Source organism: Mobula hypostoma, chromosome X1 (assembly GCF_963921235.1).
Source record: "Mobula hypostoma chromosome X1, sMobHyp1.1, whole genome shotgun sequence".
NCBI lineage: Eukaryota > Metazoa > Chordata > Chondrichthyes > Myliobatiformes > Myliobatidae > Mobula > Mobula hypostoma.
Genome location: NC_086128.1, coordinates 59,242,731 through 59,259,870, shown reverse-complemented (window position 1 = coordinate 59,259,870; position 17,140 = coordinate 59,242,731). Strand labels below are relative to the sequence as shown.

The window sequence follows — 17,140 nt, the reverse complement described above, 5'->3', positions numbered from 1 at the left end:
CAACAAAGGGACACATCTAAAAATATAGAAAACAAGCTGTGCTTGACACTACTGCTCATGCAGGTTCAACTTAACGAAAAAGATTCAAACTGGGAACCCATCCATCCCGCAATTGAAAAATATCACAAATTACTTGAGCGAGGAGTGTCTCTTCCTTCATTTCAATGTACATGTGACAAATAAAGCAGATTTGATAGAGGTGTACAAGACGATAAGAGGCATCAATGGAGTCAGAGCCAGAGACTTCATTCCAGGGTGGAAATGGCAAATACAAGAAGCATAATTTTAAGATGATTGGAGGAAAGTACGTGGGGTGGTGGGGTGGTGGGGTGGTGGGGTGGTGGGGGGGAGAAGAAATATTCTGCACCATCTCAGACAGTGGTGGGTGCTTGGAACACCCTGCTGGGGTGAGTATGGGGGGGTAGTGGTAAGGGCAGATATATTAGGGGCATTTAAGGAACTCTAAGATAGGCACGTGGATAGTAGAAAATAAGGAAGTTAATGTAGGAGGAAAGGGTTGGATTGATCTTCAAGCAGTTTAAAAGTTCCACACTACGTCGTGGCCCCAAGGGCCTGTAATGTGCTGTAATGTTCTAAGTTCTACAGCTAATGTTTTAATTGAGCCCAATTAGCTGTGTAGAGTTGGGAGGGAAGCAGTTACTACCCAGACTGTGGAAGGCTTGTCAGCTATAGCTTCACACACAGAGGACACTGAAAATCTGGTTAATTAAGTGAATTAACAACTAAACTTACATGAGGAGAGATGTCAGTGAACTGCACCGGGGGTTGAAGCTAGATGTTCAACCATAAACTGCAAATATGGTACAGGCTTTAGGTGGATGAAAGGCCAGTTCCACACAACTGCGTGTCAGAAAGTGCTAAGTGAATGATACAGTCCTTTCCAAATTTAACCACCATGACCGTTAGGCAGGAGATGGACGCTATGTACGATGAGCACTGAGGTGAGTCTTAAAGACCATAAGACATAGAAGTAGTGTTAAACTATTCAGCCCATCGAGTCTGCTCTGCCATTCCATTATGGCTGATTCATTATCCCTCTCAACCGCATTCTCCTGCCTTCTCCCCAGAACCTTTGACACCTTGACTAATCGAAAACCTATCAACCTCCACTTTAAATATACCCAATGACTTGGCCTCCCCAGCCATCTGTGTTGAATTCTCCAGATTTACCACCCTCTGGCTAAAGAAATCCCCCCTCATCTCTGTTCGAAAGGGGCATCCTTCTCTTTTTAAGTGGTGCCCTCTGGTCCTAGACTCTCCCACTACAGGGAACATCCTCTCCACATCCACTCTATCTGTGCCCTCTGGTCCCAGACTCCCCCACTATAGGAAACATCCTCTCCACATCCACTCTATCTGTGTCCTCTGGTCCTAGACTCCCCCACTATAGGAAACATCCTCTCCACATCCAGTCTATCTGTGCCCTCTGGTCCTAGACTCCCCCACTATAGGAAACATCCTCTCCACATCCACTCTATCTGTGTCCTCTGGTCCTAGACTGCCCCACTATAGGAAACATCCTCTCCACATCCACTATATCTCTGCCTTTCAATATTTGATAGGTTGCAAAGAGATCCCCTCTCATTCCTCTGAACTCCAGCGAGTACAGGCCCAGAGCCATCACCCACCGACGGCTCAGTGAAACCCCAAAGATGACGTGGAAGCTTTCCTCAATGAGTAAACTCCAGGTCTTTGACCAACTCAGAGTGCACAGCCTTGGTTGGGGAGAGTTAGGGAGGCAGCGGAGACAAACGTGGTGATCGCGAAGATGCAGGATGCCTTTCGCCATCCTTCAATCCCCAAAAGGTTTGTGGGAATGACTCCCAGAGAGCTGCTGCAGAGAGTGGAGGGGGCAGGAATTGTTCTAAGGAGCTGCAACCGTTCCAATCAGTTACAGGGTTAGAGAGTTACAACTCAGCCCAGCAAGCAGCTCTTGAACCAACGGGGACAAGGTCACTCAACTTCACTTGCCCCATCATCGAGATGTTCTCACAACCAATGGACTCGCGCTTAAAGACTCCATCTCATGTTCTCTATATTGATTGCTTATTTATTATTTCTTTTGTTTTGTACTTGTACAGTTTGTTGTCTTTTGCACATTGGTTAAACACCCAATTTGGTGCGGACTTTCATTGATCCTATTATGGTTATTATTCTATTATGGATTTATTGAGTATGCCTGCAAAAAAATGAATCTCTGGGTGTATATGGTGACATTTTTGTACTTTGATAATAAAGTTACTTTTGAACTTTGAACTAACCAACACCCACCCATTGATACTAATCCAATGTAATGCACACACAAAATGCTGGAGGAACCCGGAAGATCAAGCAGCATCTATGATCGGCAGACATCCCACCTCTCCCGGGAGTTCCGGGAGTCTCCCGCATATCGATAGCGGCTCCCTGATGCCTGCAAATTATATACAATATCCCGGAAATCGATTTTTTAGAGAGGGAGAGGGAGAGGGAAAAAAAAGAAAGAAAATGAATGAATCCTGTTTGATCTCTCTTTGTGCTAAGTAGATCTATCAGTTTTCTCTGTGGGCGGGCTTTACAGTCGGCCTCTCTCTCTCTCCCATATTCCTCAGTTCAGTTACTGCCGTCTGTAATGACGCTGAAATGACCCGGACAACTGCCGGTGATGAAGTACAAAAGCCTGGCGAAGAAATTCCCAAGGCTGGCGGTGACAACCTGACTACGTGAGGCTGTCCTATACGGGCGGGGCGCGTTGGCGTCTTAAAGGGGATTAGAGCGGGGTTTATTTGGAGCGAAATTCCAAAATCATCGGCTAAGACATCTTTAAAAACGCGCTCGCAGCAAGCAAATTCTTCGGGGTTTTTTTCCTGAAACACTTCCACTTACAGGTGCATCGAAGCCTGCCATCGGGGTTTAAGCGCAGCCGTTTTCAGAAGAAAAACCGATTTTAATAAATACCCGGTCCCCACCGTGGTCTCGTCATTAGGACAGCAAACTGTTTACTTGTGCTGTGCACTTTATAAGCATTTTGAATTACACTTTATTAAATAATATGGTAATAGATTGTTTTATGTGGTGTGCGTGATATATGGATTGTGGCTTCACTGTGGTCCGGACAGAGGTTGTTTCGTTTGTGGACAATCAGCCAGATGACAATAAACTTGAACTTGAAGATACAGAACTTCTAAATCACTCATTTAAAATCCCCCATTTCGATGTAAAAAAGTAATTTTTGATCCCGACTATTGCAGGCAGTGTGTGTGGGTGTGACTACAGACAGATATGCGATCGGACATTGTCCGAATGGATGTTAAGCAGCGCACACCTGTAATAAGGATACACCTTTTGCTTTTATTTCTTTTAGGGACCACAACATATCAGGGAGGCTAAGCGCAGGGAAGGCTGTTCAAGTATTTCACAGTTCTTTTCAGCAGAAAACCAAAGTCTGACAGAGAAGGTCACCAGAGCTGAGGTGTACTTTACATCTTCCATCGTTGGCATAACCTGCCACTCCAGGTGTGTAAGCACACAGGAAAATGCTTCCTGATTCAGAAATAGCAAAAAACTATGCCTGCTCATCAACCAAGACAGCAGCTATTGTGAACATGGCACATTAAGACAGAATTCCCACTGTCTCTGTCTCAGAAACACTTGTGAATCTGATGCCTTGCAAAATTAACAAATTCATTGACACAGACTGTTATGAGGTTGAGACCTCCCTGAAATGAGTTTTTGCAGGGTGGGATGTCTGATGGAGAGGAATAAACAGACAATGTTTTGGGCCATGACCCTTACCAATGCAAAACATCAAAAGATGAAGGTATGCACAAGGGCTGCACAGAAGTTGCACAGCACACTGGGATCCCAGGCACGGCCCCCTTACAAGATTTCCTCAGATTCAACATGAAGGTCAGATGTTACATCAAGCCTGCACTTTATATCCATTAAAAAAAAATCACAAGTCATGAAAAGTGGGAAGGAGAAATTTACCAGGAACTCGGGAACGCAGAAAGTAGAGGAATTTTCCGTTCTTGGAATGCATGATGGCTCTCTCGATGAACTCTACCACGGACTGGCAGCGGTCTTCAAACTTGGGGTGGCACCATAAGCTGAAGGTACCTGTGTGTAAAAGAATGGGCAAAGTGAAGAGAGCAGCATCCATCATCAAGGAACCCCCACCGCCCACACCATGGTGTCTTCTCACTGCTACAATTGGGTAGGAGATACAGGAGCCTCAGGACCCACACCACCATGTTCAGGAACAGTTATTACCCCTCAACCATCAGGCTCTTGAAGCAGAGGGGAAACTTCACTCGTCCCACCACTGAACTGTTCACAAAACCTACAGACTCCCTTTCCAGGACTCTTTATCTCATGTTCTCCATATTTATTGCTTATTTACTTATTGTTATTATCTCTTACTTTTTGCTTTTGTGTTTGCACAGTTTGTTATCTTTTGCATATTAGGTGTGGTCTTTCATTGATTCTATTATGGTTATTGGATTTATTGAGTATGCCCGCAAGAAAACGAATCACAGGGTTGTATATGCTGACATATACTAACTTTGATAATAAATTTACTTTGCACGAGCAGAACACCAGGCCAGTGAACTGGATCAGTACTGTCAAAGCAGTTCAGTGGTGTCACTGCCCCCTTAATAATCCAAAATTCAAAGTAAAACAAATAGTAATAAATATTGAGAGTTGTGGAGTCCTTGAAAGTGGGTCCGTAGGCTGTGGAACCAGTTCGGTGTTGAGATGAGTGAAGTTGTTTCAGGAGCCTGTTGGATGAAAGGTATGCATGCACACAGGACGTTCTGCAGATCTGGAAATCCAGAGTAACACACACAAAATGCTGGAGGAACTCCGCAGGTTGGGCAGCATCTATGGAAAAGAATAAACAGCTGAGGTTTTGCGCAGAGATTCTTCTTCAGGACTGAGAAGGAAGGGGGAAGATGCCAGAAGCCAGAATAAAAAGGTGGGGAAAGAGGTAAGAGGCTCGCTGGAAGGTGATAGGTGAAAGATCGGGGGCTGGAGAAGAAGGAAGCTGATAGGAGAGGAGAGTGGACCATAGGAGAAAGGGAAGGAAGAGGGGACCCGGGGAAGTAATAGGCAGGTGAGAAGAAGGAAAGGTCAGAGTGGGGAATAGAGTGGCCTCATCTTGGCACAAAAGGAGGCCATTGACCGACACGTTGGAATGGGAACAGGAATTAAAATGTTTGGCCACCAGGAAGTCCCGCCTGTGGTGGATGGTGCAGAGGTCCCCCAATTTACGGCAAGTCTCACCAATGTAGAGAAGGCTGCATCAGGAGCACCAGACACAATATATGACTCCAGCAGATTCATGGGTGAAATGTTGCCTCACCTGGAAGGACTGTTTGGGGTCCTGAATGGAGGTGAGGAAGGAAGTGTATGGGCAGGTGTAGCAGTTAGGGTGCTTGCAGGGATATGTGCCTGGAGGGAGATTAGTGGGGAGGGATGAATGGACCAGGGAATCTTGGAAGAAGCGATCCCTGTGGAAAGCCGGGGGGGGTGGGTGGAGGGGGTAAAGATATGTTTAGCGCTACCTCCCTTTGGAGATGGCAAAAGTTGCAGAGGATGACATGTTGGATGCGGAGGCTGATGGGGTGGTAGGTAAGGACAGGAGGATACATGTCCACAGATCCCTGAAAGTTGCCTCACAGGTGGATAGGGTAGTTAAGAGAGCTTATGGGTGTTAGCTTTCATAAGTCGAGGGATAGAGTTTAAGAGTTGCGAGGTAATGATGCAGCTCTATAAAACTCTGGTTAGGCCACACTCGGAGTACTGTGTCCAGTTCTGGTCGCCTCACTATAGGAAGGATGTGGAAGCATTGGAAAGGGTACAGAGGAGATTTACCAGGATGTTGCCTGGTTCAGAGAGTATGGATTATGATCAGAGATTAAGGGAGCTAAGGCTTTACTCTTTGGAGAGAAGGAGGATAAGAGGAGACATGATAGAGGTGTACAAGATAATAAGAGGAATAGGTAGAGTGGATAGCCAGCGCCTCTTCCCCAGGGCACCACTGCTCAATACAAGAGGACATGGCTTTAAGGTAAGGGGTGGGAAGTTCAAGAGGGATATTAGAGGAAGGTTTTTTTACTCAGAGAGTGGTTGGTGCGTGGAATGCACTGCCTGAGTCAGTGGTGGAGGCAGATACACTAGTGAAGTTTAAAAGACCACTAGACAGGTACATGGAGGAATTTAAGGTGGGGGGGTTATATGGGAGGCAGGATTTGAGCATCGGCACAACATTGTGGGCCGAGGGACCTGTACTGTGCTGTACTATTCTATTCTAAGAGGGACTCTATCACTATTATGGCAGCAGGAAGATGAGGTGAGCCCAGATGTATAGGAAATAGAGGAGGGCAGCATCAATAGAGGAGGAAGGGAAGCCTGGAACAGAAAGCCACGTGCTGGGAACAGATGTAGAGGCAGCGAAGAAATTGAAAATAGGGAACAGCATATTTACAGGGAATTGTGTGGGAAGAGAGATTGTCAAGATAACTGTGGGAATCAGTAGGTTTATAAAAGATATCAGTTGACAGTTTGCCTCCAGAGATGGAGGCAGAGATCAAAAGGGGAGGAAGGTGCCAGAGATGGACTAAGGGAATTTAAGGGCAGGGTGGAAGTTAGGGACAGAGTTGATAAAATTGAGGAGCTCAGCATGGGTGCATGAGGCAGCGCCGATGCAGTCATCAATGCAGCGGAGGAGTTGGGGAGTGTAACCGGGGAAGGCTTCAAACATGAAATGTTCTACCTAGCTAACGAAGAGGCAGGCAAAGCTGGGGCCCACACGAGGGTCCATGGCCACCCCTCGAGTTTGGAGAAAGTGGGAGGAGCTTAAGGAAAAATTGTTCAGGGTGAGGACTGGTTCTGCCAGACTGAGGAGGGTGGTGGTGGAGGGGGATTGGTTGGTTCTTTTGTCAAGAAAGTGGAGAGCTTTGAGACCTTCCTAATGTAGAGGGACTGAACATCCATGGTGAAGATGAATAACTGTTCTTGAACCTGGTGGTGTGGGTCCTGAGGCTCCTGTACCACCGTTCTGATGGCAGCAGCAAGAAGAGAGCAGCAGACCAACTTGTTGAAACATTAACAAGACAATCATCTCCCAATTTTACAGGACTCTGGAATATTTTTCCTTCCTGCTTCCGTCCGCCACTGTACACAAACTCTTGAATGTGGTATCAACACTGAGCCACAGACTTGGCAGTTAGTTTTTCTACTCATCTCTCAGAAACCCACATCATTTCAACTATTTTTATTTACCACAAGTTCAACAACTTTCAACATAGCCTGATTCGAGATTATTTATCATGTGTATATCAAAACATACAGTGAAATACAGCACTAGCAGGCAGCTCCAGCACACCCTAAAGTGTGTTACTAGTTAATGCAAGTGTCAGCACACATTGCAGTTCCAGGATAGCTTACCAATATGCTCAGCAAAACAAAAAAGATGGCGAAGCAGAACACAACAACAGCAACAAGCTCCATTTCTCCCTCCCATCCACATACATACACACAGTCCTCTAACCACAAGATATCATTCGGCCTCTAGTGAACTTGGACACAAAGACATTGGGGCTTCAGCTTGCCCAGTGCATTGAGGACCTCTATTGGTTGGGGTCGACTACGTATATTGTGTCGTGGCTGTCTATGCAATATGCAAGCCAGGGCAGTACGATATGGAGAGAAGATGCTGCCCATGTATAAGGCTCCCTTTTCTACGCAGCTGATGAATCCAAAGGAATGGCAGAGACCAATACAGTTGGGCACTAGGAGTTGCCAGTCAGCGTTGAACTCAACATAGGACTGCTTTAGGGACTCCAGCACCACATTTTTTCCTTGGGGTTTAGTCCCGAAGCCTTTCCCAAGAGTGGGTGTAGCCGCAAGGCAGCGGGGGCTTGAGATCAGAGTTTTCCTTCCCCTGGGTGTGCTACAAATCACAGCTGATGAGCCCCATCTGGCCGAAGCGACTGGTTTTAAGGCACCAGTAACCCACCTTTGCCCTTTCTCCTATCAGTAGAAATGGTTCTACAAGGTTTAGGCCACACGTGAAGGCCAGGAGCTGGACTTGGTTGTCAGAGGCTATTTGAGACGCAAACCACTGGGAGTGTTTAATAGGCAGCGGGAGCTAATCCCCACCACATCCCCCGGCTATAACAACTTAAGAAACAACTACCCCTGTGGACTCGCAGAAAATCACAAATCCCAGGCTCCGGGCAATGGGTTTCTTCTCACTATCCTGAACACTCACTCCCTCCACCACTAGTGTACTGCAGATATACTGTGTTCAGCATCCAACATGCAAATCAGACAAGAGATTCTGCAGACGCTGGAAACCCAGAGTAACACACACAAAATACAGGAGGAACTCAGCAGGTCAGGCAGCATCTATGGTTGGGAAATAGTCGACGTTGCAAGCTGTGATCCTTCGTCAGGATGCAGTTCTCAATATTTATTGCTTATTTACCTGTTATTACTATTATGTTTTTGCATACATTGTATTTTGCACACTGGTTGTTTGTCTGTCTTGTCATGTGCAGTCTTTCATTGATTCTATTGAGTTTCTTTGTATTTACTGTGAATGCCCACAAGAAAATTAATCTTAGGGTTGTAAGGGGTGACATAAATTCACTTTGATAATAAATTTACTTTAAACTTTGAAGGATCTTGGCTTGAAACGGTCATAATTTTCTCTATAGGCACTGCCTAACCTGCTGAGCTCCCCCAGTATTCTGTGTGTGTACCCAAGATGCAATACAGCTTCCTCCAAGGCTTCTGTATCACCACCTCCCAAATCAGTGTCAAGGGCAGCAAGGAACTGCAAAGGTCAAGTTCCTCTCCCCCTTTTCACCAGTTGCACAAATTCAGGAGACCTTGTAGATAATCCCAAGGCAACTGAGTGCTGTTCCCTGCCCAAAGTAAGTGAGGTAGGTGGTCTGGGCGTTCATGGAACGTTGGTCATTGAGCAGACTTTGTCAACTTCTACAGTCTTTGAAAAAAAAGAACTCAGACTCAGACTCAGAATCAGGTTTAATATCACTAGCATATGTCACAAAAGTCCTGATGGAGGGTCTCGGGCCGAAACGTTGGCTGTTCATTCCCATCCATAGATGCTGCCTGAGCTGCTGAGTTCCTCCAGCAGGTTGTGTGTATTGCTCTAGATTTCCAGCATATGCAGTGCCCCTTGTGTTGTGAAGTTTATTGTTTTGCAACAGCAGTATATTGCAATAAATCATCATCGTCATTATGCGCCGTGTTGTATGACATGGGCGATCATAGTCTTTCTTCCAGAAATAGTAAGGGACAGAGGGTCCAGTGAGATGGAGGAACTGAGCGAAATACATGTTAGTAGGGAAGTGGTGTTAGGTAAATTGAAGGGATTGAAGGCAGATAAATCCCCAGGGCCAGATGGTCTGCATCCCAGAGTGCTTAAGGAAGTGGCCCAAGAAATAGTGGATGCATTAGTGATAATTTTTCAAAACTCGTTAGATTCTGGACTAGTTCCTGAGGATTGGAGGGTGGCTAATGTAACCCCACTTTTTAAAAAAGGAGGGAGAGAGAAACCGGGGAATTATAGGCCGGTTAGCCTAACGTCGGTGGTGGGGAAACTGCTGGAGTCAGTTATCAAGGATGTGATAACAGCACATTTGGAAAGCGGTGAAATGATCGGACAAAGTCAGCATGGATTTGTGAAAGGAAAATCATGTCTGACGAATCTCATAGAATTTTTTGAGGATGTAACTAGTAGAGTGGATAGGGGAGAACCAGTGGATGTGGTATATTTGGATTTTCAAAAGGCTTTTGACAAGGTCCCACATAGGAGATTAGTGTGCAAACTTAAAGCACACGGTATTGGGGGTAAGGTATTGGTGTGGGTGGAGAATTGGTTAGCAGACAGGAAGCAAAGAGTGGGAATAAACGGGACCTTTTCAGAATGGCAGGCGGTGACTAGTGGGGTACCGCAAGGCTCAGTGCTGGGACCCCAGTTGTTTACAATATATATTAATGACTTGGATGAGGGAATTAAATGCAGCATCTCCAAGTTTGCGGATGACACGAAGCTGGGTGGCAGTGTTAGCAGTGAGGAGGATGCTAAGAGGATGCAGGGTGACTTGGATAGGTTGGGTGAGTGGGCAAACTCATGGCAGATGCAATTTAATGTGGATAAATGTGAAGTTATCCACTTTGGTGGCAAAAATAGGAAAACAGATTATTATCTGAATGGTGGCCGATTAGGAAAAGGGGAGGTGCAACGAGACCTGGGTGTCATTATACACCAGTCATTGAAAGTGGGCATGCAGGTACAGCAGGCGGTGAAAAAGGCGAACGGTATGCTGGCATTTATAGCGAGAGGATTCGAGTACAGGAGCAGGGAGGTACTACTGCAGTTGTACAAGGCCTTGGTGAGACCACACCTGGAGTATTGTGTGCAGTTTTGGTCCCCTAATCTGAGGAAAGACATCTTTGCCATAGAGGGAGTACAAAGAAGGTTCACCAGATTGATTCCTGGGATGGCAGGTCTTTCATATGAAGAAAGACTGGATGAACTGGGCTTGTACTCGTTGGAATTTAGAAGATTGAGGGGGGATCTGATTGAAACGTATAAGATCCTAAAGGGATTGGACAGGCTAGATGCGGGAAGATTGTTCCCGATGTTGGGGAGGTCTAGAACGAGGGGTCACAGTTTGAGGATAGAGGGGAAGCCTTTTAGGACCGAGGTTAGGAAAAACTTCTTCACACAGAGAGTGGTGAATCTGTGGAATTCTCTGCCACAGCAAACTGTTGAGGCCAGTTCATTAGCTATGTTTAAAAGGAAGTTAGATATGGCCCTTGTGGCTACAGGGGTCAGGGGGTATGGAGGGAAGGCTGGGTTCTGAGTTGGATGATCAGCCATGATCATAATAAATGGCGGTGCAGGCTCGAAGGGCCGAATGGCCTACTCCTGCACCTATTTTCTATGTTTCTATGTTTCTATGTTTCTATGACCATGATTGATCTTGGCAAGTTTTTCGACAGAAGTGGTTTGCCATTGCCTTCTTCTGGGCAGTGTCTTTACAAGATGGGTGACTCCAGCCATGATCAATACTCTTCAGAGATTGTCTGCCTGATGTCAGTGGTCACATAACCAGGACTTGTGGTCTGCACCGGCTGCTCGTACGACCGTCCACCACCTGCTCCCATGGCTCACGTGACTCTGATCGGGAGGCGGAGGCTAAGCAGGTGCTGCACCTTGCCCACTTGCAGGTTCGCAGAGGGAAGGAGCACCTTACACCTCCATCTCCAACCTGCAACATAATAAAATCTGTAACTTACAGAAAGTATGTATGTATATGATAAGTAGTGCAAAAAGGGAGGGAAAAAAAAAAGCAATGATGTAGTGTTCATGGGATCAATGACTATTCAGAAATTGGATGGCAGAGGGGAAGGAGCTGTTCCTGAATCATGGAGTGTGTGGCTTTAGGCTCCTGTACCTCCTTCCTGATGGTAGCAGTGAGAAGTGGGCATGTCCTGGGTGACGGGGGTCCTTAACGATGGACGCCACCTTTTTGAGGCATCACTCCTTGAAGATGTCCTGGATGCTGGGAAAGCTGGTGCCCGTGATGGAGCTGACTGAGATTTAATTGTAAATAAGGAGAAACCATTTGCAGTGACAGATGGGTTGGTACCACAGGCCGAGGGGGCAGACTGAGGAGTCAGAGCTGGGGGCAAGGGCAGACTGTCACACAGTCTGTTTCACTGAACTGGAAAGCACTGGTTTCAGACAACGGAAGGGGATTTAACAGGAAGAGAGAAAGATTAAAGATTAGCTTTATTTACACATATACATTGAAACATACAGTGAAATGTGTCATTTGTGTCGAATCACAAGAGCGATGATTGCGCTGGGCAATTGCACTACGTTTTATTCCATTCGTTTTCAGGAATGACTGGAACTGTTCCACAACAAACTGCGGTCCATTGTCACTGATTGAGTGTTCTGGAACACCAGTCCTTGTGAAGAGGCTTCTCAATACATCAACAGTGCGCGAGGCTGCAGTTTCTGGCCACTTTGTAGCTGCATCCACAGTTGTCAAGAAATTTGTGCCCATGAATGGTCCGGCAAAATCCACATGAATCCTCTGCCAGGGCAATGCAGGCCATGGTGGCAATTTGAACAATGCATGGCAAGCTGCTTGATCTGCTGATCTGTACCAGGCCACAGACAAAGCTTCAAACCAACACTTTCATTTTGACCACACCTAGATGACCGGCATGTAGTTCCTCCAACACTTCAGCTCTCAGCTTGGATGGTACAACAACTCTCAATCCCCACAGAAGACAACTCCTGTCCAGGGCAAGTTCATCCCGGCACTGGTAAAAATGGGGGAACTGGGATTTCTGCTGCACAGTTTGGGTGGCCACATAGACCTGAGATAGTGCAGGGTCTTTTCCGGTTTCCCTTTGGATCATCTCTGTCATAATAGGGAGACTTTTGACTTGCATTAGGGAGAATACGTCAAGAGGAGTGATCCCTTTTGTAAATGTTTCAGGTATTTCCTTCTCCACGGGTAAATGGGACAATCCATCAGCATTTCCATGATTAGTCATCCTCTTGAATTTGATCGTGTAACTGTGTCCTCCAAGAAACAGAGCCCGTCTCTGCACTCACACTGCTGCTGTTAAGAGAACACCCTCCTGTGGACTGAAAATGGACACTAGCGGTTGACAATCAGAAACGACGGAAAACTCTCTCCTAAACTAATACTGGGTGAAGCATTTTAAACACAAACCAGACTCAAGGCTTCTGTGTCAACGTGTGCGCATTTTTTTCTATGCAGCGATAAGGGAATGTAATGCAAAGTTCAAAGTATACAGAATACAACTCTGAGATTCAACCTCCCGCAGGCAGCCACAAAACAAAGAAGCACCATGGAACCCATTCCTAGAAAACCATAATCAAACACCAAACTCACAAAAAAGAAAGCAAATTGCGCAAATAGCAAAAAGCAAGTGAACAACACATAGAATTTCAAACATCAAACCAGGAGTCTATGAGTATTCTGTTCAGATCAGTTCAGTTCAGCGCAGGCCGTGGAGCTGTGTGTGTGTGTATATACATAAACACAAACACGTATACAAGTTGTGATGCATTCTATATTAAGTTGTAGTTTATAGCTATGTAAGATTGTGTATTTAATATTTCAGTAATCTTTCTAATAATATTGTTTGATTAAGCATTCTGTTGCTTACATAATGCATTGTGTGTTATACGTAAAAGTAGGTGAATGGCATACGGCATCATACCACCACATCATATGTGTGCATCTCAATGAAAGTAAAACTAAGAACGTACACAAGTATTCCTGGCTCCATATTTTTCTTTTAATTATAGTTGTTCTGGAGTTACAAAACATAGAAACATAGAAAACCTACAGCACAATACAGGCCCTTCGGCCCACAAAGCCATACTGAACATGTCCTTACCTTAGAACTACCTAGGGTTACCCATAGCCCTCTATTTTTCTAAGCTCCATGTAGCCATCCAGGAGTCTCTTAAAAGACCCTGTCATTTCTGCCTCCACCACCATCGCCGGCAGCCCATTCCACGCACTCTCTGCATAAAAAACTTACCCCGACATCTCCTCTGTACCGACTTCCAAGCACCTTAAAACTATGCCCCCTCGTGCTAGCCATTTCAGCCCTGGGAAAAAGCCTCTGACTATCCACACGATCAATGCCTCTTGTACACCTCTATCAGGTCACCTCTCATCCTCCGTCGCTCCAAGGAGAAAAGGCCGAGTTCACTCAACCTATTCTCATAAGGCATGCTCCCCAATCCAGGTAACATCCTTGTAAATGCAAACGCGAGGAAATCTGAAGATGCTGGAAATTTAAGCACCACACATCAAAGTTGCTGGTGAACGCAGCAGGCCAGGCAGCATCTCCAGGAAGAGGTACAGTCGACGTTTTGGGCTGAGACCCTTCGTCAGGACTAACTGAAAGAAGAGCTAGTAAGAGATTTGAAAGTGGGAGGGGGAGGGGGAGATCCAAAATGATAGGAGAAGACAGGAGGGGGAGGGATGGAGCCAAGAGCTGGACAGGTGATTGGCAAAAGGGATATGAGAGGATCATGGGACAGGGGGCCTAGGGAGAAAGACAAGGGGGAGGGGGGGAACACAGAGGATGGGCAAGGGGTATAGTGAGAGGGACAGAGGGAGAAAAAGGAGAGTGAGAGAAAGAACTTGTGTATAAAAATAAATAACGGATGGGGTACGAGGGGGAGGTGGGGCATTAGCGGAAGTTTGAGAAGTCAATGATGGCATGAACGAGTCAAGGGTGAAAGGTGAAAAGTTTAAGGGAAACACAAGAGAGAGCTTCTTCAGTCAGAGGCGGTGAGACTGTTGAACGAGCTGCCAGTGCAAGTGGTGAATGCAGGTTCAATTTCAACGTTTAAGAGAAATTTGGATAGGTACGAGTGGGAGGGTTATGGCCTGGGTGCAGGTTGAGGGGACGAGGCAGAATAATATTTTGCCATGGGGCAGATGGGCTGAAGGGCCTGTTTCTGTGCTGTAGTGCTCTTTGACAGATTCCTCAACAGTCACTTCAGGCCAGGGAACCTCCTGTTCCTGCCTGGTCTGGTTACACACAACCCCAAGTCCCCATAGCAACATGACAGCTATCAAATAACCACCCAATTATAGTGAGGCAGCACAGTACCAGTGCTCATGAAGGAGATAGACCATCATCGCTTTCCCATGGCAACTGGTGACAGGCACTGAGTGCAGACCTTTCCCGAAAGCATAAATAACATTGTGATGGAATACAGAGAGCACAGATTGCTTCCCACTGCGAAAAACAATCCCGGTAATAGCGTCTTATCAATCACAACACCAGAGTACAAAGACTGTCAGTACCATCTGCTACCCTGTCACCTACACACCACAGCCTCCACACACACCCAGCACGGCTGCCACGCTGCAGTAGACGTGAAAAATCCATCTGCATTTAGAGGTGGAAGCCACAAATGACCCTCGCCAACAAGCACGCCTTTGACAAGGCTTGTAGAACCGAAGAACTTGAAAGTAATGACAGCACTCAGGATGCTTCAAATAACTAAACGTGAGCAGCACTCAAACACTTGAGATACAACAGGCTGGACCCACACTCCACATCTTAGGAACAACTTCTTCCTCTTCCCCCCACCACCAAATTTCTGAATGGTCAATAGACACCCGATATGCTGGGCATTTACCAGCGGTTAAATTTCATTAGGAGCTTGAGGAGATTTGATAAAGAATAACAAGTTCCTACACATGTACCATAGAGAGCATTCTAACTGGTTGCATCACCGTCTGGTACGGAGGGGCTACTGAACAGGATCAGAAAAAGCTGCAGAAAGTTGCAAACTCTGCCAGCTTCATCATGGGCATTGGCCTCCCCAGCATCGAGGACATCGTCAACAGGCAATGCCTCAGAAAAGCGGCATCCATCATTAAGGACCCCCATCACCCAGACATGCCCTCTTCTCAATGAGGAGGTACAGGAACTTGAAGACATACACTCAACATTTTAGTAACAGATTCATCCCCTCCACCATCAGATTTCTGAATGGTCCATGAACACTACCTCACTATTTTTGCACTACTTCATTTTTTATATAATTTCTTAATATATTTTATGGATTGCAATGTACTGCTGCCACAAGACAACAAGTTTCACGAAATACGTCAGTGAGAATAAACCCAATTCAGATTCACAGCAAGTTACCATAAATATCAATGTGATATCGGCTTGGAAATCTGCCTTTAATTATTGGTAGAGAATGAAAATCTACCAGTCACTGGGCGAGCCATTCTATTCTTCAAATAATCAGATGTGCCATTATACTGCCCAAGAGTGCTTACATTGGTCAGTTACTTTAATAATTATTATTGGCCTTTAACGTGGAGATTCGATTGGCTATTAATACTAGTACTAGTGATTGGTGATTGATTATGCAAATAAGGAATTTGAACATCCACAAGGTTACCAACTGGTCAATATCCGCATCAATTTCTGTATAAAAATGGCATTTCCTTGTTCAGCCAACACATATAAAAGTTGCTGGTGAACGCAGCAGGCCAGGCAGCATCTCTAGGAAGAGTTACAGTCGACGTTTTGGGCCGAGACCCTTCGTCAGGACCAACTGAAAGAAGAGCTAGTAAGAGATATGAATTTAAATACAAGGATAAGTGCCAGAAGGGAAATCGGTGGGGAGGGGGACGAATGGACAAGGGAGTCGCGTAGGGAGCGATCCCTGCGGAAAGTGGGGGGGGTGGAGGGAAATATATGTTTAGTGGTGGGATCCACACCTCCCTCCCCCTTCCAGATCTTTCTGTCTTCTCTGGAGACAGCTTATCTACTGATGTCTTCTACAAGCCTACTGACTCTCACAGCTATCTGGACTATTCCTCTTCTCACCCTGTCTCTTGCAAAAATGCCATCCCCTTCTCGCAATTCCTCCGTCTCCGCCGCATCTGTTCTCAGGATGAGGCTTTTCATTCCAGGACGAGGGAGATGTCCTCCTTTCTTAAAGAAAGGGGCTTCCCTTCCTCCACCATCAACTCTGCTCTCAAACGCACCTCCCCCATTTCACACACATCTGCTCTCACTCCATCCTCCCGTCACCCCACTAGGAATAGGATTCCCCTGGTCCTCACCTACCACCCCACCAGCCTCCGGGTCCAACATATAATCCTCTGTAACTTCCACCACCTCCAATGGGATCCCACCACTAAGCACATCTTTCCCTCCCCCCCCCGCTTTCCGCAGGGATCGCTCCCTACGCGACTCCCTTGTCCATTCGTCCCCCCCCATCCCTCCCCACCGATCTCCCTCCTGCCACTTATCCCTGTAAGCGGAACAAGTGCTACACATGCCCTTACACTTCCTCCCTCACTACCACTCAGGGCCCCAGACAGTCCTTCTAGGTGAGGCGACACTTTCCAATCTCTTACTAACTCTTCCTTCAGTTAGTCCTGACGAAGGGTCTCGGCCTGAAACGTCGACTGTACCTCTTCCTAGAGATGCTGCCTGGCCTGCTGCATTCACCAGCAACTTTTATGTGTGTTGCTAAGCGATTTGAAAGTGGGAG

The 17,140-nt window shown here is 46.2% G+C and overlaps 1 protein-coding gene across 5 annotated transcripts in view; it reads right to left on the bottom strand.

Annotated features, from left to right (window-relative positions):
• socs7 (suppressor of cytokine signaling 7) overlaps positions 1–17,140 on the bottom strand; it is a 161,616-nt gene that overhangs the window by 66,605 nt on the left and 77,871 nt on the right. For 4 of the 5 annotated variants that reach the window (XM_063037443.1, XM_063037444.1, XM_063037445.1 and 1 more), the window contains exon 7: positions 3,991–4,119. In XM_063037443.1, coding sequence (XP_062893513.1) covers positions 3,991–4,119 — 129 coding nt within the window. Of the gene's footprint in view, positions 1–3,990; positions 4,120–11,012; positions 11,313–17,140 lie in introns of those variants that run through there. The other variant, XM_063037446.1, reaches the window with a different exon arrangement.